Source organism: Pteropus medius, unplaced genomic scaffold (genome assembly GCF_902729225.1).
Source record: "Pteropus medius unplaced genomic scaffold, Ma_sr-lr_union100, whole genome shotgun sequence".
Taxonomy (NCBI): Eukaryota; Metazoa; Chordata; class Mammalia; order Chiroptera; family Pteropodidae; genus Pteropus; species Pteropus medius.
Window position 1 is genome coordinate 7,705,318 of NW_024350927.1, and position 22,061 is coordinate 7,727,378.

The 22,061-nt window shown below is 61.1% G+C and overlaps 1 protein-coding gene across 15 annotated transcripts in view; it reads right to left on the reverse strand.

The window, feature by feature from the left end:
• Positions 1-22,061, reverse strand: part of CAMTA1 (calmodulin binding transcription activator 1) — a 784,924-nt gene that overhangs the window by 204,204 nt on the left and 558,659 nt on the right. For 14 of the 15 annotated variants that reach the window (XM_039842316.1, XM_039842302.1, XM_039842305.1 and 11 more), the window contains one exon: positions 20,742-20,813. The exons of the other annotated variant lie outside the window; for it this stretch is intronic. In XM_039842316.1, coding sequence (XP_039698250.1) covers positions 20,742-20,813 — 72 coding nt within the window. The remainder of the gene's footprint in view (positions 1-20,741; positions 20,814-22,061) is intronic. 15 annotated transcript variants of the gene reach the window in all.

Below are 22,061 nucleotides of genomic sequence, written 5' to 3' on the forward strand. Positions count from 1 at the left end.
CTGAAGCTCACTGCAAACCGCAGGAGGAGGACAGCCACAGCAGCCTCGGTCCTCGAAGGAGCCAGCTCTCGCCTCGGACCCCGAGGCAAGGGATGCGAACTGGGCTTCGGGAACATGAGGTGGCAGCGTGACGAAGACCTACGAGAGGCCACTGTCTGGGATGGCGCTGGGGGCCAGCCCACGGCCCTGGCTGACGTCCCCCCGCCGCGGGTGGGCTGCTCACGTCCGTCTGTGCCTTAGCGTTTTCCCTTTCTACCTTAGGACGGATCCCCTCCGTGGAAAGTTCTGGAGTGAACACAGACCCCTCTCCCATGGCTAGCGCTTCCCGCCTTGCTGAGGTGCATTCTTGGCTGTCCTCTGCTTTTTGCCCTTGTAGATGGGCTCTCTTATAATCCCCTCCCGGGTTCTGACTGTGCGGCTGTCTCCCCGGATACAGAAATCCCTTGAGATCAGGTGCAGCGCGAAAACGAGACAGATGACGAGGGTCGCGAGGGTATTCGGGGTACAAACGGCAGGCCCCACGACGCTGGAGGTACCCGTGCGGCCCCACCCCGAGCACGTGCCCAGATGAACCAGAGCAGGTGACTTGCAGACACGGAACCGTGCGCCAGGGACTTTGACGGCCGTGCAGGGCCTGAGCTGTCATTCTCGTTCTCTAGAAGGTTCCCTAGTGAGTGAGGGCAGAGCAAGCGGTTCAGGGGATCAGGGACAGGTCCCTGTGTCCGTTGTTGACAGGCAGGGAGGCGCTGGCTTCTAGCTCCAGGCCCCTGGGAGGCAGGCCAGAGCCTGTGGCCAGCATCAGGCTCTCCAGCAGTGGCCGGTAATCAGGGCTGATGGGACAGGGCTTCATCTTTGGAGGGCGGGGACCCCGGCTGCTGCTCCAGCCTGACAAATCCTTCGGAGAGCCCTCAGGCAAGTGACCTCGAGCAAAGCTGCCGCCACTTCTCTCTGCCTATCTCGGTGACAGATTCAACAGTGAAAAGACAGTGGCCTTGGTGGGCTGGGATATTTGAACCCCGGGGGTGGCACCTGGCCCTCTCTCTGCAGGCTTTGCCCGGGAAGAGAGCGTGTTTCTGCAGACCCCAGGACAGAGGCCCCTGGCCCGCGCCCAGCCCGGCCACGCGGACACCAGCGGCCCTGGGTGGCGGGGCTGAGGCCGGAGGGGCCCCCATCCCCTGCTGTGCTCAGGGCGGGACACTCGTGGGAGAGTCAGACCGCAGCCTTCTGGGGTGGACGGCAGGACCTCCCGCGCGCCTTCTAACGGGGACGACGGGACGGAGCAGGGGGTGCTGTGCTCTCTCTGCCTTTAGCTTCTGCAGCGCCCACTGTTTAATCACGGCCGATACCGGGTGAGCAAGGCCTGACTCAGATGCTGGTGTCTCTTCCCAGGGAGGGGCGGCAGTGACCGTGCCATTCCAGCACGGTGGCAGTCGGGAGGGTACCGCGCAGACGCTGTACCAATGAGCCCACATCCGCCCTGTCTGCCACACAGGGACACGGACATACACGTGTCCACTCGTGTAATCAAACACCCCGGTCCCCACGCGGGCTGACGCCTCCACGCAAACGTCCTGTCTGCCGGCCACGCCGGGCCCGGAAAGTCCCACGGAGGACCCGCTACTGGCTCACACACACCCCGTTCTCTTCCCCTGCCTACCTCCCCACAGGTGGGCCGCTTTTCAAGCACAAAGCTGCCCCACCTGTTCCAGCAACGCGTCCGAGGCCGACCTCGAGCAAAGAGGAGGGCGTCACGTCGCTCTGAGCCGACCCTCCGGGTCCAGACGGCCAGCGCTGCTCGGGCCGCTGCCCGCTGGCTCCTGGGGGAACTCAGAGAGCTGGCCCCGGCCCAGGAGAGCGGAAGGGCTCCGGCAGTTCTGAGGGAGAGGAGAGGGGCCTTCATCTACCCGAGATTCAATTACAGCCAGGAGCCGCTTCCAAACGAGGCCCAAGGAATAACTGGAATCAGGCAGCCCACCCATAAATTCCTGGGATTTGCAGCCTTTCTTGAGAAGCTCGGGGAGTAGCTCTGAATAAGATCCAGGGGCCCCACGTGACAGGGCCTCTGTTAACAGAATCCTTGTTAGCAAACCTCCCTGACAGACACACCGCCCCTGGCCGTGGGCCCCTGGAGACTCTGGCATGGGTCCTTCTTTGCCTGGAAAGAGCCACAGTGTGCAGGATGCTGTTCCCACCCTACGGTGCCAGCAGGCCTTGCTGGCCCTCGGGATGAGAGGCCGGATGTCCAGGCCCCGACAGCCATGGGGTCAGACCCTGCCGTGCTCGAGCAGGGTGGACGCTGGCCGGTGGCCTGTGCGAATCCCTTCTGTGAATAGACGATCGGGTGTCAAAGACAAACCCCAAAGGCCTTAGAAGGGGCTCTGAGGTCACAAGGAATTCGTCACTCCCTCTTCCCATCGCCTCCCCTCACGTCCAGAAATTGCTCCTCCCCTCCCCCAAAGAACCCAGAATGCAAATGCAGCAATCAAATGAACCCTAAAAATAACGGCCGATGAATGACGGAGCCAAATGAGCGAAACTGCTATGTAAGAATCCCTCGGCACACTCCTGGTCCTGTGTCTCTCGCTAGGAGGCGGGCCGGCCGTCTGGGCAGAAACGATGATTAGATTTTTAATTATTTATGAGCCCGCATCGCTCACTTGTCTGCAGCAACCGAAGAAGACGCTAAGTTTGAAAGAAGGTTTTAAAAGATGAGGCTGTGCTTCTGGGGGCGATAATGGGGAGCTTAACAGGAGATGGGGTGCATTCTCTCTTGTCAAGAAGCGGGATGGGGTTAGCTCGAGCCACCCACCATCCTCAACCCCCAACCCGGCTCCAAGGGCAGACAGGGCAGGGCAGGGTCAACCACCTCTGTCCTAGGACAAAGCAAGCTTGCGGGTCAAGGCCGCCAGGCTCTGAGACCCGCAGTGTTATCCGTCCGGCTGGTCCCCTGCCTCCGGTCTTGGACCTGGGCCTCTTGACCCTTGACCTATACATCCCCCCGCCCCAGCAGCCTCGCTGGACACCCGTCCCCATGGCTCCAATCCCACAGGGACTGCCTAACTCCCCCAGTGACTCAGCTGCTCTGGCAGATGCCCGCAGCTCGGGAGAGTGAATTCATTCATATTTCCAGGTGCTACACATTCAGATGAAGTTCTCTGAGCCGCCTGCCCAGAAAAGGATAAATATTTCTGATCTATAGCAAATGTGTTTTCCTTTAGCTAACATCTTGGCAGGCAAGTACACTAATCTCCCAGGAAAATCTAGGGCCTGAATAGCAAGCAGATTTTTTTTTTTTTCCCTGAGCAAATAGAAATTCTGAGTTGCTTTTTTAATGCTGCCTTTTTTTTTTTTCTTTTTTAACAGCAGATCTGGAGAAAAATCACAGTCCATTAAATCTGCATCTCTTGAAAGAAAAACCCAGAAGGCCACCTCCCCATCAAAGGCAAAATGAACAGAGTTTGGAAGTGTGTTTAAAATGTATCAAGGGAGCGGCAGCCATCCTAAATTACCCGGCTCGGCTTGCGATGGGGGTAGGGGGGGCTTCCAGCATTCTCTACGAGGCGGGACGGTGGCCCGCAGGTGATGCTCAGCCTGGCAAGTGAACGTGGGGAGCAAAACCACGTGTCCCCACTGGCCCGTCTGTCACTGCCGAGGCCTCAGCAGGACCTCCTCTCCTCTAGGTGCCAGGTGACCCCAAAGCTTATGGAAGAGCACAGCCAGATTGCAGACGGCCCCCAGATGTCCCCATCTCATACTCCTACGTTATACAAGCGCCTTCCGTGGCCAGACTCGGTTCGGGAAGTGGCTCGGAGGTTAAACTTGTCCCAACTGTACCCTGGGGGATGGAGGCTCTACCTTCAGGGACTAGAAGGAAGGTTAGAGAAGCACCTATGTTTGTGCCGCCACCGCCGTGGGCCAGGCGTGGGCTTCTGTGAGCGGGAGGCAGGCGGGGAGACCACCCCCCACTCGGACGTGCATCTGAGCCCAGGATTCCAGCACTGCAAAAGGCTGAACCAGCTCTGAGCCCCCAAGCACACTACCCACGCGGACCCTGCCCGGCCCACAGCAGGGCACGGAGGCCTTGTGGTCACACCGGCTCTCTGGGGAGCTGCCCTCTCTGCCTCGTTCACAGTGAAAGGGGCGTCGGTGGCTCCAGCGCCACACCCTGGGACATAGCCCTGCTCTGCCAGGAGGAACTGCTTAGCACCTTTCCACCTGGGCTGACCACCGTGTCCACTGCGAGGAGGGCGCCCCTCGGCCACGTGGAGAGCATCCGGCCCTGGACGGCCCTCTGCTCTACACCTAGAACCAGCTGGGTTGCCCTGAGCCTCCCGTTTGGGATCTCAAAACACCTGGGTGAGAGCTTGACGTCGACAACGCGCCGCGGAGACTTCCGCAGAGGCAGCCGGCACGTCCGCAGTTTCCATCACGGGGCAAGTAAACAAACCCGGAGCAGGAGCTGCCCATCACTGAGCTGGCTTCCCGACAGGAAGTGGTATGAGTGACTTCGTTTTTAAACATTATTATCCTCTTGAAAGCAAAAGATAAAAGACGCCTCTGAGCAGCCAAATTGCTTTGGCTCAAAAATCATTTTAAATACCATTTCCTTTAACAAGCCTACTGCCTGGGCAACGGATCAACACTATTCATTTTAACCTTAGTCAGTCAGAAAAAAAAAAAAAAAAATCACCAAAGTGCTTGTAATTATTTAGCTCTCTCTCCCTTTCTCCCCACCCAGATATGTTAACTAATGACCAAAACAATGCACACCCAAATCCTATTTTAAACCATCGAGACTTCGGGACTGCTTACCAATAGATCAGAGGCTGTTTCCCCTAAACCCAACATGGGGGAGTCGGGGAGATTTCCAGGTGTTCCCAGAAGGTGCTGGAAGCAGCCTTTTCCTCTATTGCTTGTGTTCCCAAAAGCAGCAGGTAAGCCTGGGAGCCCACCTGAGCCCTATAGAGGAACAAGCACGGGGCAAGTCTCCCCCCTGAGGTCTTTATGAGGGGGAACATTGGACGGGCAGGGTGAGCGTGGGAGCACTCAAGCCAAGGCAGGGTGGGCAGGACAGTCCTGGGGTGCTGTGCTGACGGAAATGCCGGGAAAGCCCGGAGGAGTTCAGATGTGGAGGTGAACCGCGTTACAGTCTCTTTTCTGTTTGTGGGGGGGAGGGGAAAGGAGTTTTCATTCGGTTGTTCGCAAATAAACAGAAAACACAAATGTTCGAAGTAACCGACTTGCTCAGAAAAAGCCCGAGCTGTTTGCTCGGGATGGGGTTTGAGGGGCCGAGAAGTTTGCTCTCGGTGGGGTTGAGACTTGTGCACGGGGAAATAAATGCCTTTGCCGTGGAAACCGGAAGGGCTGAGCCGCTGTCAGGCCATGTCCTCGGCCTGGGGCCCGGGGAGGGAGGCTCAGGTGTCCCACGGGGCCCAAGTTGGCCCTCCCCAGCTCCAAGGACCTGACTCAGGAAGGGGCGACTTCGTCCTCACAGCTGGGTCGGAAGAGACCCCAGCGAGCAGCAGCACCTCCTAGCACAGACCCCAGTGGGAAATGGACTCGCTCTGCTGCCAGTGCCTCTGGCGTCACTGGCCGCTCACCAGGTGCAGGGGTGGCTTTTCGTGCTGCTCCTGGTAATTACGGTTTTGGCTTCGGTGAGGGGCTCACTGTTGTGCTTTCTGAAGGATCGATACCGGACGCAGTGACTACCCGTTTTTAGCTCCATCTCTTAATGGGAATAAGCTCTCGAAACTGCCTGAAAAGCCAGGACGAAGCCAGGAAGCCAGGGAGGGGGGGCCAGTGGCTGGCTCACCGTGAGGACAGGCTGATTCCGGGTCTGGGGGAAGAGCCACTTACTCTCACCAGAGCGCCTGGGTCACTCCCGGGGGTCACCCGGAGGAGGGCTTCGCCTTCAGACGCGTGGCAGGGCTGGCCGTGAGCATCTCCCTGGGACCAGCTGACCTCCTATAACCTCTCAAAGTCACCCCGGAAGCAAGCTGATGGCATTAGTGCCTGAAGTCCCCCCGGCTCAGGATGCAGGCATGGAGGAGTGAGCAGGGACACGCCCCCACCTCGTCTGGGCACAGGGTGCTGGCTATGGCCCCTGGCCATGGGAGCCGCCCTGTCTTGCAGGGAGCAGAGGACTGGACTGGGGGGTCGTGGGGTGTCCCTCTGCCACATCAGCCTCAGGAGCTTATGTCCCCACTTCAGAGTCTTGATACATAAAAGGCAATACAGTTGTCCCCCTCATACGTTCCGAGACCCCCAGTAGGTGCCTGAACCACGGACAGTACTGAATCCTGTAGATACTGTTTTTCTTGCACGCGCACAGACTTACATCAAGTTTACGGCTTCTTTTCGGCATCTCCTGATCCTGGTATCACCGCTCTTGTGCTTTGGGCCATTATTAAGTAAAACAGGCGTTGCCTGAACACAAGCACTGGGACCCTGTGACAGCCTCTGATGGCAGAGGCGGCCACGAAGTGACGGACAGCGGGGAGGGTCTGCAGCGTGGAGACGCCGGGCGAAGGGTTGATTCATGTCCCCGGAGGGACGAAGCCGGATGGCACGAGATTTCATCACGCTACTCAGAATTTATGAATGGTTTATCTCTGGAATTTTCAGTTTAATATCTTTGGGCCACGGTGGACCACGAGTAACGGAAACCACAGAGAACATAACCGTGAATAAGGGGGGCCAACGGAACACGCGAAACAGAAAAATGGAGGGCGACGCTTTGCTTCCTAAAGGACTCCCCACTGGGCCCTTGGGCGCGTGTGAGTGCTGTCTGTGCCCCTCAATGGGCTGCAAGCTGCCGGGTTTACCCCTGTGTCCCCAGCACCTGGCATGGCGCCTAAGCCCTCATAATATGCACTGCTGTCCACGGCATGTGAGCCGATCTCCAGCACCAAGCATCCCAGGGCCCTTAACCACATCCCAGACGCATTCCCACGAGGCTCTGCAGACGGTGCCGGGGGAGTTTCAGAAAGGGGACAGTGGTACCCTAGGACCACCAGGAAGTCCCCACCCTGGCATTGGGCCAGGGAGGCATAGGGTTTCAGGGGACATCCAAGAGCTGACAGGACCTGGCAAAGGTGGCCGGTCCAGTGGAAGAGGCAGCGGGAGGCGGGCGCCTCGGTTCCAGGCCCCGCCTGGCCGTGGGGAGCAGCCGCGTGAGGCTGGGCCGTCCCGGCCTCTCTGGGCCCCGTTCCCTGCGCTCCGAGGACCAGGAGGGAGGAAAGGGGTGCCGTTGCTTCCTCAGACCCCTCACATAGCTGCAAGCTGCGTGACTCTCCGTGAGACTTCTGCGGACGCTGCGGGCGGTTGCCCTGCCCCAGGCAAACTTGTCCCACTCACCGTGTCCTGCAGGTGAGGGGCCTGACCTCCCCAGAGGGCCCTCAGCAGCCTCAGGTGGGACCAGCTCCTTCTGCAGCTGCCAGGGTCCTTGTTCTCCAGGGAGGGGGTGCAGGCTCCTGCGTCCCCACGCCTGCCGTCTGCTGGGAACACTCAGAGCTCTCTGACTTTGCGAAGCCAAGCCATCAGACAGAAACCAAGGGCAGCGTTGCCATGACGCTGATGAAAGGTACACGTGAGTCATGCCAGGCGTGGAGAGAGGAGGACGGGGGGACAGAGCTGGCATTGCACTGGCAGGTCTGGGGGAGCTGAGCCCCTCAGCAGGTTAGTTAATGACAGGCACAGAGGGGACAGAGACCACTCTGGAGGCCAGGTCTCAGGTGACAAAGAAGGCTCCATTCAGCCTCAAAAATCTCCATGGTGGCAGCTCACCGGTCCCAGTGGAGACTCAAGTGGGAGACCCCACCTTTCATTTCCCCAGGCATGAGTCTCAGTCTCGGGCTAGCAGCGAGAGGCCTCGGCACGGCCTGGGATGTGGGGCACGGGCTTCGTGTCAGTCAATAAAGCAGTGGCGTGCTGGCACCCGCTGGCGGGAGCTGCTAGTTAAACTTGCAAGCTGAGGGACAGCCAAGCAAGATCTTGAAAGCAGCTACGGTGGGCGTATTTACACCAGGGAAATTGGCAGATGCTACTGATCAGGCATTTGTTTTTTTCCGGGAAAGCTGGCTGTAAACGTTTACCGGGACACCTCTGCATCACAGGACGAAAATCTCAACACCTACAAAAATCTGGCTGTCTTCAGTTGGTCACACCAACTGAGGGGACAGTCGTGTGTCTCTTCCCCGGAAGTAACTGTCATCCCAAGCTGGTTATATTCCAACATCATTGCTGGAGCTGAAAGCACGGTCTGTGTCTGGCAGCGGAATATTCTTTGATCTAACGAAGGTTGACTTGGGCTAATGTGAACCCACAGTCTCTGATAAGACACCAACGGCGGAGCTATGTGCTGGGGTGGCCTGGAGCTGGCTCGGAACGTGAAAACACTGTGGATCGCCCACAGTCTCCATGACAAGGGGTGTCCCGGAAAGAGGCCTGGCCTAGCTGTCAGCAAGCAGGGTCCGAGTCCAGTTCTTCCTCTAACTCAGGGCACCCCAAGGTAGGTCACCCAGCCTCCCTGGGGGACAGCTTTCCTACGCAAACAGGGGATCGTGCCAGCTGGTTTATGAGGTCCTTCAGGCTCTGCTGCCGATGGGGTTGAAACCTCCCAAATCGTGTGGGGCCTGGCCTGGTGACAGGGAGCAGTTGACCTAGCAGGAGGGGCTGCTGTGGACCGGCTCCACCCAGCCGTCCCGAGCCTCGCAGAATCCCAGCAGCCCAGGAGCCACGGCGACGCCGACCAGGGACGACAGTGAGTGCTGAGCCCCAGAACCCCCAGGCGGCCGGACCTCGCTCTGCTCAGCTGTCGGCCCCAAGCTGCCTGGACTGTTTAAGTTGTCGGCACTGGGTCTTGGCTGAAGAGGCTCCACGCCATTCCCGGGCCTGGCGCGAATGCTTCTCATCAGCCCAGCTGCCACCAGAGGTAGCTGCTCGCGGGACACAGAGAGAACTGTGAGTCAGGCAGGGTGGCAGCAGCTGTCGGCGGCCAGGCTTGTCACCTGGGTGGCAGAGCCGGCTTCCTTCCCTCTCTCCCCTGGGGCTCTGGAACTGACTGCTCTGCGCTGACACACCCTGGAGAGGTGGTGTGACAGAGCCTCAGGTGACACTGAGCCACTGCGGCCGCAGGTGTGTTCAGTCTGAGGTCAGGGCAGGCGGGCAGGGCACGAGCCAGGAGAGGGGGTGCTGGGTTTCAAGGGGCGAGCAGGACGAGATCTTGGGACGAGACGTCTGAATCCTAGCTCCCTGGAGGTGACAGAAGGAGGTGGTCCGGGTCTGGGCAGCTCTGGGGACATTGCTGGCATTCGCTGGGCCAGGCCTGACCCACGGCGAACACGGACCCAGGCTTGGCCTGCGTCTTTGCCTGGGAATGCTAGGAGCAGGCGCTGGGCCGAGGCAGAGGGTGAGACTCTGGCACTGGTCAGGGAGGGAAGGACCCAGGACCTAGGCTCCGTGGGGCCCCGCTGGGAGTGGTGGCCCTGTGCGGCTTAGCCCTGGGTTTGTAACAGCGTAACAGCTGTGATGATGACACACACGGCTTGCTGAATGCCCGTCTGTGTCGGACCTGATGCAAACGCTTGCGAATCTCAGAATCTTGACAACAGCACTGCACCATTTCATGGGTGAGGAAACTGAGCCCCAGGGTTGGGGTTCGTTGGCCCAAGGTGACATAGCTCCTTGTGGCTACAGAAACAGGAGTAGAAGGTAAGTCAACCAAGCCCCCGGCCTTTATAGCTGTTTCGAAGCCACGCAGCTGGCAGAGTATCCCTTTTCAGGCCAGAGGTTTGGCCTCCTGAGACTGTGGGCCAGCTCGAGTGAACCTGGTGACAGCTCTCTGAGGGCAGGGCCTGTTCGGTGCCTGCTCCTGGGCAGAAGGATGAGCCCTGGGTGGGCCCTCCCCCTTCCCACGGGGGCTGGCCTGGGACTGGGGACACAGGGGCAGCATGGGTCCTGCCTCATCTCTTGGGTGGGCTGGCAATGGCCCTGGCACACATAGCACAGGGTCTGTCAGTGCCTGGGTTCGACCTTTTTCGGCTCATTCAAGCCCCAAGCAAATACCGGCATCTGCAATACTCCAGCCCAGTGAACACTTGCTGCGCGTGGGGTGCCGGGCCAGGCCTGAGTGGGGCTGAGGGGGCTCCCCTAGTCTCTCTGTCCGAGAGGCCTCCCCGGCTGCGTGTGGCAGCCCTTCATAGCGGCCATGGGGATGGCTCCATCTCCTGCCTCAGAACAGCGAAGCCCCCTCAGATGTGCCCCGATGCCAGCAGGGGCCACACACCCCTGCAGGATGACTGCGGGTAGGGCCCGGGCACGTTTATGGTGCAGATCCCCCCACGTGACAGAGGCACGTGGGCTCCTGTAGCACCTCTGTCCTGCCTCCTGCCCCCCGATTTTAACCCACATTAGGGCCCTGAGCTGGGGACCCCCCCACAGGAGCCTCCCGAACCCCTTCTTTCCGGCTGCAGAGAAGCGGAGAGCACAGAGGCACTGTGAACCCCCCGGGAGCTAATTTCTTTGGAGCCGACAGCGTTTTTCTGAGAACTTCGCCTCTAAATGAAGAAATCTTCTGGCAATTCAGGGTCAACAGCCCCATCTGCTCTGGATTTCCTCTAAACTAACCTCGCGGGGAATTCTCGGGCCTTCCGTCCCCTGGGTCACCCTTCCCGGGTGTGCCAGAGACTCTGATGCCTCCTCCCCAAGCTAAGGCCTGTGTCGACAGGAGGGAGCAGGGAGGAGGGAAGGAGTGACGGAGGAGCGGATGCGCTGTCCGCAGAGCTTGTCCACTCCCACGTCTCTCTCCCGAGCTGGGTACGGAGGGACACGGGAACGTTGCCAGGAGGTGGCCCTGTCCCCGCCCCGCCCCCAGCAAGCTCGCCTTGTGGCATCGCACCCGCCAACAAACGCGGACCCACGTGCTCCACACGACTCTAGGGGCCAGCGATAAGGGCGGCGGACGCGAATGTCCCCCGCTCTTACGGAGTCAGAGTCGCTTCTGGAGGAGGCGGCGGGGGGCGGGAGGGCGGACGACGAGGAAATAACACCCTCGATGTGACGACAGCGGAGGTGAGTCGTGGGAGATCGTGCCGAGGGGCGGAAGCCTCAGCCAGCGGTACGCGCCGCAGGATTCCATGCGTATGAGGGTCTAGAAACTTAGAAAAACCAAGGCGTGGTGGAAACCAGAACGGGGGCGACCTCTCGGGGTTAGGGGATGAACGGGAGGGGCGGGAGGGGATGACGGCGGGATTCTCAATCTTGGCGCGGGCTTGGGCTCTGCTGGTGCAGGCATCGATTAAAACTCATGCGCTAGTACATTGGTGCATTCTATTGTTTCATTGTGTGTACGTTTTACCTCGAAGCAAAAAAAGAACTATCCATAAATACCGATCTCTGATTAACGATATGCATGCACATGTGCTGCTGTCTGCAACTTAGTTTGAGATGTGCGAAAAATAAATTAGACGAACTGCTGGACAGATGGATACATAAGTGAGAAAACAACACGGTGCAACGTTAACGGAAGAATCTGGGCGGTAGGTATAAGGGCGCCTGTCACCGTCTCCTCCACTTTTCTGTGCGTCTTAAACGTTTCAGAATAAAACGTCGAGGGGGTGCCGTAGTTCGCCAGAGAGTGAGGGAATGTTGGAGGGGGCGTCAGGCAGACCTCACTGAGGGGCTGACTGAGACCTGAAATTAAGTGTGGGCCTTGGAGGACCAAGGCTGGCGGTGCCCCCACCGCGAGGGACCTGCAGCCCGAGGGCCACCGAGGTGTTAACGACTCGTGGATCAGCCGGAGCCAGCCTGACAGTCACACACCTAGCGCAGTCTCCATTCCGCTCTATCAGATTACATCTGGATGTCACTCCTGGCCCTTTGAGTCCTTTCAGAGGCAAAACAGAAAGCGTTTCCTTGAGGCAAACTTTTGTCTTTTGCTTCCGAAACCACACTTTCCCCTTTGCTCCAAAGAAGATTAGGATGTTAAGGACGGAATGTCAGCGGAAGATTACATGAAAAGGATAATTAAACAACAGCCCCACATTATAAGCCATCTAGAAGGGAAATTAAGCAGCTTTTGCCTTCTCCCTGTCTTTGAAGGATGTTCTTTCGAAGTGGAGCCAGAATTGTTTGGCTTGATAAATAAAGATAGTAACCAAACCGTATCGCCCATTGTTCTGCCTTCATATTAAAAGCACTTGCTTCGCCGAGCTGACAACGCGCACGTGGACGCATAAACCCCTCCGCAGACGGAAGGATTAAGAGACTGACAAATTCTGGATAATAAGACTAATTAATAATTTCCATCTCCAAGGGACTGCTGTGCCGGCAGCCTCATTCTACCTCTGTCTGCCAGCCCGGCCTGGGCAGGCTTGTCCTCTGAGGGCTGAAGGACAGGGGAGGGCTTGCAGGACAGGCCACAGAGATGGTGGCCGGTCACAGCGGGACACCGGAGAATGGCTAGAATGTGGAGGTTCCATTCACCAGCCGTGCATCGAGCTCCCGCCCGAGACTGCAGGATAAATCAGCAACTGGGCTCATCGCAGGGTCGCACCTGACAGATGCAGCATTTTGCCATTTGAAAGGTGGCCCAGATGGGACCTCCTCCCCCTCCCCAGCTACGCCCACCCTTCCAATCCTCTGCGGCGAAAGTCGAAGCAGAAGGACGACCACAGCCACCACGGTCTGGGGCGTGCCAAGCGTGACACTAAGACCTTTGTGGCCTTCGGCTCGGTTCATCGTCCCAGTAACCTGTGGAGAGAGGTACCTGATGCCTTTTTACAGACAAAGAAATAAAATTCAAAGGGGTTAAATCACTTGGCCAGGGTCACATGGCAGGAAAAGGTGGCGCTAAATTCAATCCGTGGGCCTCGAAGGACCATAGGCCAAGTGGTCTCAGCAGGTGGCCTGAGGAAGCCTTTCCACCTGCTTCACCATCCCCCCCATACTCAGTGCCCCTGGCCCACAGGGTGGGAGCAGAGCATCCTGCAGCCCCCCACGCAGAGGGCTGCAGCAGCACAGGTAGCCGCAATTACGAGGTGAAGGTCGAGCAGCTGAGACCTGGTCACAGGAGACCTTCCGGGTCGGTGGCCAGCTGAAAAAGCTGCCTGGATGTCTCCCTGTCCCAAGAGGAGGGGATTAGGTCAAAGGAACCTCCTGGAAAATGCCCAGTGACCGACTGTCCTTACAGAGGAAAATGGCTGCTTTTGGGGAACGGCCGTATTTCCTGGAGGCTCTAAGTGGGTCCGGCAGAGGCCCTGGCATCGGGACTTGCGATCAAGCAGAGATGTCTGAGTAACGCCAGCTCTGCCGTGCGGCCTTGGCGAAGATCCTGAAACCTCAATGGCACGGAGACGCCGTGGTGCTCAGCGTCTGCGCAGCACCTCGTTCAAGGCGCATGAAATGGAAAAGCAGCGGAAGCTGCTCCTTAGAATAAAACGGAACAAGAAGGCAGCTCGAGAACGGCCGTCAGACACCGCGGCTCACCCTCCGTCTCTCGCCAGCACCGGCTGCGTCCCCAGAGGCGACGGCCGTCACCGCTTCCGGCTGTCCGCTCCCGTCCCCAGGAGAGAGCCTCCCGGGGGCCGCGAGCCGGGCTTCAGTCTCGTCGCCCCGCTCCCAAGCCGTCCCCGTCCCCCACTGTCTCTCTTGCCACGGGGCCTCCCTCCGCCCAGATGTCGGCGCCCCCTCTCCTGCCCCGCCCTGTCCCTGCTTCTCCTGGTGTCCTGCGCCCCCTTCTCCGGCGGCCCCCTGGCCCCTGGCCCTGCGTGCCGGACCTTGCCCACCTCCGTAACCAGCGTGTCTCTCCTGCCTGCGGCCAGAGACGGTGTCCGGGCCAGAGTCACCCCTGCTGCCGGTCCGGGCCGCCGACCGGCTGAGCAGCTGACCTGCAGTGCGGTCCCTGAGTGCCCCAGCCTCGTTTCCATGTGACGCTCATGAGGCCCGGCCTCACGGGCGTGCAGGGAGCTCGGCAGCACCCGGCATGGCGGCCCCGTTGCAGACAATGGTTGGCGTCACCGTGACCGATAACAAACCCGTAATAATAATAAGAGGCCATCGCTAGCGCCGCCGGCCTGGAGAAGCTTCCGTGGCAGCGGCGAAAGTGCAGCCTCAGGTGGCCCGGCCCCATCTCCCCGCTCTCTGCTCCCGGGCCCAAGCAAAGATGGGGGGCGGGGGGCGCGGCGCTCCCCACACGCTCCCTCCAGGGGGTCCCGAGGGCTTCTTCTCAAACAGCCCTGGTCTGTGGGACTGGAGCCTGTGGAGCTGGGACCCCCCGGCCCTGTTTGTCCCACCTGTTGCTGGGCACCGTGGCCCATGCCTGCCACATGTCGAAGGCTGGGGAGGAACATCCCGTCCTGTTCCTCCGTCCCTGAGCTCGCCGCCTCCTCCAGGGACCCTGCGCTGCCACCCAGCCCACGCCACGTCCCCTTCTCCGAGGCCTTGCACTGACCGGCTTCAAGAGCCACCTCCTAGACATACAAGTTCAGGGTCAGAAATGGCTCAGATGCCACAGGGTCCTGCGCCGCCGCTCCACGCAGAAGTCCTCCCCAGACGCCTGGGGCCCAGGCACTGCCTCCCCCATGCCGCCCGGTCTCTGGTGACTGCAGGGTGCTCAAGACCAGCTGGGGTGTGACAGTCCAAGGTGTGGGATAAAGACACCCAGATGGGACTCAAGTCCTTCCCGGCACCGGGACTGGGTCCCCACGAGCCTCGCACACCCAGGACCTGAGGGCTGTGTTCCCTTCTCCTGTCTGCTCGCCGCTGCGCCCACGCCCCGCAGGCCTGGCCCCCGAGCCCTGTGGCGCTGTCTGGTCAAAGGGCCTGGGCTCAGCCCGCCTGCCGGGGTCTTTGGGGTTCCCTTACTTTCCCAGACCCTCAGTGTTTCCTTCTCTGCAAAACGGGGTGAATTTCCTCAGTGCCGACCTCCTCCCCAGGGCAGCTGTGAGAACAGAAGACGCTGAACTCGGGGTTCCCGGCGTGCCATGCGGGCTGCCGGCTGTGGTCTCCCCGCACACACGTCCGGGAGAGCCTCTGCCGCAGCCCAGCCGGTGCGTGGCACCTGCCACGTCTTCCATGTTTTGTGCCTGAGGGCACGACACCAGGGCCGGCCTGAGCTCCTAGCTTCCTGACACCATGCCTGCGGGCGCGCAGAGGGTCTGGCCAGCATGGGGCGCCTTCCCCTCCCCACTCGATGGACGAGATAGGGACCCTTCTGCTATGGAGTCAAACCGGTTCGAAGTCAACCAATCTCAAACCCATAAGCTCCTGGTCGCTCGAGTCGTCATCAACCGGACAAACAAAGCTCTTGGGCTCCGCCGTCACCATAAACTCGTCGGATCGGGAGGGAGGGAGGGAGGAGGGGGAGGGAGGGAGGAAGGCAGGCTGACTCTGCTGGTGGAGCCCAGCTCACACTGGGTGGGGATGTCCCCTTAGGACGAGCCTGAGGACAGGGGTGCGTGTGAACATGTGCTTCTGGCCGCCCCTGGCCGCCTTGCTCAGGCTTCTGGCCCCCTCCGTGACCTAGCTCACCTGCAGGCCACCCCTGAGGGCTGGGGGGCATGGTCCCGGGTGGGGCTGCCTTTCCAGAAAGGGCGAGGTACATGGCGGGGGAGGTACTAGGTTTGCAAAAGAGCTGATCATTCCCCAGATGATTCAACTCTTTCACAGGGGCCAGGTGGGGTACATTGATAACAATGACAATGCCACCACTCCTCAAACACGCCTCCCTCTGTGTCCAGCTGCAGGGGAGGGGGCCTGAAGGGAGGAGAGACGCCCGGGCCAGCGTGTCCTGACCAGCTCGTGCTTTGTGGGGCAGGGAGTTGGCTCCAGCCCATGTCAACCGTGCAGTGAAGGATGAGAGGAGACACCGAGTGTGTGGGGAGGGTCACGGCGCTTTCTTTAGGACGTCGGGGTGCCAGCTTCGAAGCTCCCCCGGCTCCGACGAGGCCATGCCGTCATTGGCTGAGCCCTTGCCATGCGCGGGAGCCAGGCCGCATTCACGTGCATTTCATTTCTATTAATTCTCACGACAGCCCTGTGCCGTCGACACTATTGTTATCCCCGTTTTACTGATGAAAAAACTGAGGCCCAGAGAAATCAGACAGATGCCCAGAGTCAGACGGACAGCTAAGGGATGCTCCCCTGGGTGCCGCCAACCCCACTGCTTCAAGGCGTTAAAAAGAATGCCATCTCAAGCCGAGGGCCAGAGGGTGCTCCAGGCGGGCGCCCCCCAGAACGGCCTGCGGGGACACGCGGGTGACGGGCTGGTTTCTAGGACCCCATAGGTACCTCCGGCCACCCCGGCCGTGCGCCAGTGGGCCGCTTCAGGGAGGCAAAGGGCTCTGAGGACCCTTCTTGGGGAGCCAGAGGGACCGTCACCTTCCATAGACAGATCTTGAGTCAGTGGAGAGAAATATATACTCATTTCCCATCAGCAGTGGTGTGGGGACACAGCCCAGTCCCAATGTGGGTGACAGTGCACAGGCTGGGCGCACAGGCCAGTCAACCCACAGCCTGATCCCTCCCCTGCCCACTGGCCTTGCTTGGGACCCTGCCCCTAGGGACCTAAAAGGCTTGCTCAGAGGCAAGGAGGCCCCAGTGGGCAGAAAGGAGTCCCCTCTGCGGTCCCCCCGGGCAGTCCTGCTGAGTCTGCGGCTCTGTGTCCGCGGGAACGAGGGTCTCACTCCCTCCCTAGCGGGCAGTGAGTCCTGTGGCTGAGGCCCCCCGCACTCCCAGGCATAGGGACCCCGCGGGGGGCCTGGGGAGCCTGGAGCCGCACGCACGCATGCACGCACATCGTCCTTCACGCCCCTGGGCCGCCTGTATGCCGTGGTGCTCCGCGGAGACCGCACCCTTGCACACACTGCTGGGGGGAGGGGCAGGAAGCAGACAGCATGGAGGCAACGGGCCAGCAGCTGCCCCCTCTCTGGGGACCAGGTGCTCAAGGCCGTCTGTCTCTAGCCCCTCCATGGAAGAAGGGGTGACAGTGGCACCCGGGGAGACGGGGCAGCAATGGGCGCCTCCACTGACTGAGTGACTGTGTGACACCCCACAAGGACTGAGCTAGAGCCCAGCTCCTCCCAGAACCCAAACGCCCGCCATTCTCCAGCCACACAGGGGCCCCCACCCAGGGGTGCTGCCGGGCCTGCAGGCCTCTGCACATGCTGCCAGGGGGGCCGGGAAGGAGCCCCCTGCCGCCTCCGCCCAGTGAGCTGGTCTCAGCCTTCGAACAGCCCGCACGGGAAGCAGCCACACGGGGACCAGCCCCTGCTTCGCTGGAGCCCGGAGAACACTCACTAAGCGTTTGAGGACAAGGGCAGGAAGGACGCGCGTCAGACGCAGGGATCGTTTCGGAGTGAGCCGCGCCGGGTCTGCTGGGAAGTCTGGCCGGAAGGGGGTCTGTTCTCCTCGGGGGAGCGGGCAGGGAGCGAAGGGGACGACGGGATGGGTTGTGGGGGCTCAAGAAGGGGATGCAGGAGGAGGCGGGGAGGCCCTGAGGCAAAGCGCTGGAAAATCCCCAACGGGAGAGGCCGCAAGGGGGACTGGAGGCTTCCGGCCATTGCTGTCAGCTCAGCCTCGAGCAGCCCCCGGGAGGGACCCCCACCTCCCCCAGCCCCCAGCAAGACTCAGGGGCCCCACAGCTGCAGCAATGACAAGAAGGAGTAGGGAGGCCTGATCCCAGCTGGTGACCCGCTGGGTGACCTTGCGTCTGGGCCGACCCTCTCTGGGCCGCAGCGGCTGAGCTCCACGGAGCCTAAGGGCCTTGCCGGCTGTGACACAGGGGACCCTGAGTGGCGCTGATGACTTGACAACGAAAGGACGCACGCGTGCCGGCCAGCAGTGGGGCTTCTCAGGTCACAGAGCACATCTCCCGAAGGCCCTGCCCCAGCTGGAGAAGCGGCCTGAGCTCACTGGGGCTCAGAGTGGCCGGGGGGTCTCGAGATGCCACGGTGGGCGCCCAGCAGTTGCAGCCGTGGGCCTCTGCAGCTATGGGTTAGAGGGACCGCAGGCTGTCCACTCTAGCAGAGGCTCTGGTTCCTCGCTTGTCCCTGGCCACATCCTAATAAGATGCTCATCAGCAACAGAGAGAGAAAGGGAACGTATGCCCTCCCCCGGAAGCCAGGCCACGCTCAGTGCCACGTCCGCTCCTGTCCGTCCCCTCCCTGACCTCTGCTTCTAGCAGGCGGAACCGATCTCCGTGCCCCAGGTCTGACATTCCCGCTTATGCCCTGTCCTGGGGTGACAGGCTTCTGCAGCAGAACCGTGGTCCCCCCCACCACCATCTGGCCGAGGCTCTGTGCTGGGCACCTGGGAACACACAGGGGTGCAGGCCGTCCCTCAGTGAGCTTACGGTCCTCCTGGAGAGGCGGCCAGGACTGGCGGGCAGGAGTCCACTTGCTACAGGGCCCTGGGAGGAGCTGTATCAGTTTGAGGACCTCAGAGGCGGGAGTGAGTTTGTGGCGGGCTGTTTGGCGGCGGATGGCCGCTGAGCTGGGACAGCCGCAGCGGAGCCTCGGGCTGCTCTGCGCAGCTAGTCTCCTTCTTCCTGCAAGCCCCTTCCTTTCTGGAAGGTTCCCCTCCCTGTCCCAGCCAGCCTGCTCACGCTTGGCCACGGCCACTGCCCCTTTTCCCAGTCACGTGTCCTGTTCGGGGAACCAGACCGGCTTCTTCGGAGCAGAGGTGGCAGCCTGAGCCTTTCTCAGCTGTCACCGTCCTGACACACTCACTCCCGCCCCAACCTTGCTCTCGGTGTCAGAGACCAAGTTAGGCCCGTTCCCGTCTGACCCAGGGGCTCGTGGTTCCCTTTCCTTTTAACATCAGAGAAACAAAAGCTGGCCACGTGGTCGTCATTACCCTGGTTTTGTGATTCGCATGAGCGGCCCGGCTGGTGCGTGCACTCGGCTCTGCGCGCGACGTGAGCCAGGCTGACGGCTTTGGCCTTCGCTCCTTAACTCCCACCGCCCACACTCAGGGAGGAGGGGAGCCCCTACACCTGCGGACATGCCCTCCTTGTCACCTGCACGGAAACAGGAGTGACACTCCTGGACGCTGCAGAGAGGGTGGCGTGACCCCGCCCCCAGGGATGGGCAGAGCAAATGGATCAGCGCTGAAGACAAGGGGTCCTGTGATACTGGCCTTTGGGGACGCTCGAGGTCCCCCGCCAGCTAGAAGGTAACAAACCCAGACACACAGGAACCGCCCCGATTGGTGTCCAGCACACAGTGGCCAGGGAGGGGACGCTGGGACAGGGGAGCGGGGCTCCTCCTGCTTCTCGCCTGGCCCTGGAAACAGGGCAGGAGCAGCCGAATCTAAGAGGCGCCGGGCTCCGGGAGCCCGAGCGAGCGGGGTCCAGTTAGGGGAGTAATGAGCGCAGACCCCCTGGTTGCCCATGGGGGTCCGATGCCAGGAAAGTGAATTCAGTAGAATTAAAAAGTCGCGAGAGTGATGGGGAACAGGCAGGCGGGGGCGGGGGTGCAGGCGAGGAGGCCTGCCTGGAGGACACGGGCCACCCCTGAGGAGCAGACAGCGGGGCGATGGGGGGCTGGCTGGCGGGATGCCGGCTCCTGGGGCGATGCTCCAGCAGGAGGCAGCGGCCGGCGGGCAGAGACGGAGTGTGCAGTGAGGGGTTCCGACGGGGGCGTGAAAACTGCAGAGGGAAAACGCCCAACAGGACTCAAGGGTGGGGAGGCCCAGGAAGGAGCCGCCGAGGACCCCAGGCTGCTCGAGGGGTGGGACCCTGGGGACACGGGACACGCTCCGATGCCACCAGACCTCTGCCCTCTGCAGCCAAGTAAGAGAGAAAGCCCTTCGCGGAACGGCGAAACGCCCTGGGTGCGTTGTCCTTAACCAGACGGGAAGTGTCATCGCAGGACACCCTGAAGGTCCCTGTCACAGGGACGCAGGGCGGAGCAGTTGGAAACCCCGGTGCCACCACGCACACCTCCAAGGGAGACAGGCCCCGGAAACCGACCGCAGGGCAACGTTCTCTGTCCATCAGAGAACGAACTCTGAGAAGGACTCAGAGCCAGCCTGAGTGGACACACCGTGTGGACCTTCCCAATCACACAGCACATTGTTCTAGGCAAGATGACCACCAGCAACCAGCAGTCGGCAGGAGGCCGGGTGGCCTTGGCGCCAGCCGGGCCTGACCCAGAGGAGCTGTGCCCAAGCACCACAGACTGAGCCCTGGGCGCCAGGCCGCCCCGGGCAGCTGGGCAGCTTCCCCAGAGACCACGCGATGGACACCACACGCCAAGCACAGAGCTCCTTCCTGCCGAGCCAGGGGCTCCTCCTGCCCCAGCAGCCGCCTCAGTCAGCCTGACCACAGCTGGCACGCCGCCAGAAGCTGACCTTCCACATGTGCCAGTGACCAACCCAGGAGACAAACGACCATGCCGCTTTTAGGTGACAGGCATCTGGTCAGGGGCAGGGTGCTCGGCCGCCCCTCTGTCCCCAGCCAGAGGACACTGAGGCACCCTGGAAGCCCCTAGTGGGGCTTTACTCTCACGGGGTAAGCACAGACTACCCGCCCTCCGCCGAGCTTTGTCCCGTTCCTGGCGCCCGACGATGCGCCAGGCCAGCCGCACAGCTGGCCTCGGGGCCACACGCCGACATCCCTAGGAAAGCTGGCCGGGGCGCCTCAGCCCGGGGCACCGCGCGCTGGAGCCCCAGCCCACGCGCCTCCCTCCGCGGACCCTTCCCAGCACCGGAGACGGAGGAAGATTCCAGTCCCAGCCACCTACCTGAAGGAGCCAGTAGCACCTCCGGTGGAAAGTGGGGATGATGGAGGAATGGACATAGCAGCCGTACAAGCACTAGGGAGAGAGGAAAAACGAGAATTCAGTTGGAAAGAGGGAAGGAAGGGAGGGGGACGGCGCAGCAGAGAAGGAGCGGGAGACGGGCAGACTCCGCCAGCGCCCGGGGGACCGAGGGGCACGGACTCCGCCCGCGCCCGGGGGGCCGAGGGGCACGGACTCCGCCCGCGCCCCGGGGACCGAGGGCCAGGTGCCTCTGTGTCTGGCTCCAGGACCTAAAACGAGGGCTGGGACAGCGTCTAAGGAGCACAGCTGGGAAATGCCAGCGGGCAAACGTGGATGGACAGCTGGGGCCCTTACCCTTTGGGGGCCGTGGAGACGTGGGAGCCCAGAAAAGCGAGGGACCAGGGGAGTGCACGTTATTGCTCATAATTTTAGGGGCTTGGAGTTACTCTGTGGCAGAGGCCCCCAACCCTGGACCGCGGACCAGTACCAGCCCGTGGCCTGTTAGGAACCGGGGCACACAGTAGGAGGTGAGTGACCAAAGCTCCATCTGTATCTGCAGCCGCTTCCCAGCGCCAGCATCGCCACCTCAGCTCCGCCTCGGATCATCGGGCATTAGATTCTCAGAGGAGCACGGGTCCCAATGCCACAAAGGCTGGACCGCTGCTCTATGGAGTTCACGCACAGAGCCCAGGCTAAGACCCCCTTGGTGCACAGGGAGGGACTGAAGGTCACGGAACGGATTCGAACACACGCCCTGGACCTTTCCCGGCCTAACTGTGTCAGGGAGGAGGGGCAGCCCCGGCTGGTGGGAGCTCCGAGGCTGGGGGGTGGGCAGCAGCCCTAGCACTGACCTCCAGGGCCTGGGAGGACCCTGCGCACATCCCCGCTTTCTAGTTTTTATTTACAGTTTGCTTATTCATACATTTGTTTGTTCCGAGGATAAACCTGCATCTTTTACAGATGGACCTGGTTTTGTTGAACAGCCGGAGCCGAGCTGGATATAAGGTGGATATATAGGAATATGGGGTTAGGAATGCAAGGTCAGGAATAGCATGGGGTGGACCAGAGGAGGGACACAGACCCAGGTGGGTGGCCCAGTCGAGACCGGCACGCTGTGCTTCTGGGGTGCCACCTGTGCACACGGCGCTGCACGGCCTCGGGGCCGGCTTGCTGGTGGGGTGGGGAGAGGGGGCTGACGAGGACAAGTCGATCACCATCCAGCTCTGAGAGTCGGAGCCTTCTGGTGCTTTGGCTTTTTCCTTGTCTCCAGTTCCAAACCAGAATCCTCCTCCCCACCCGCCC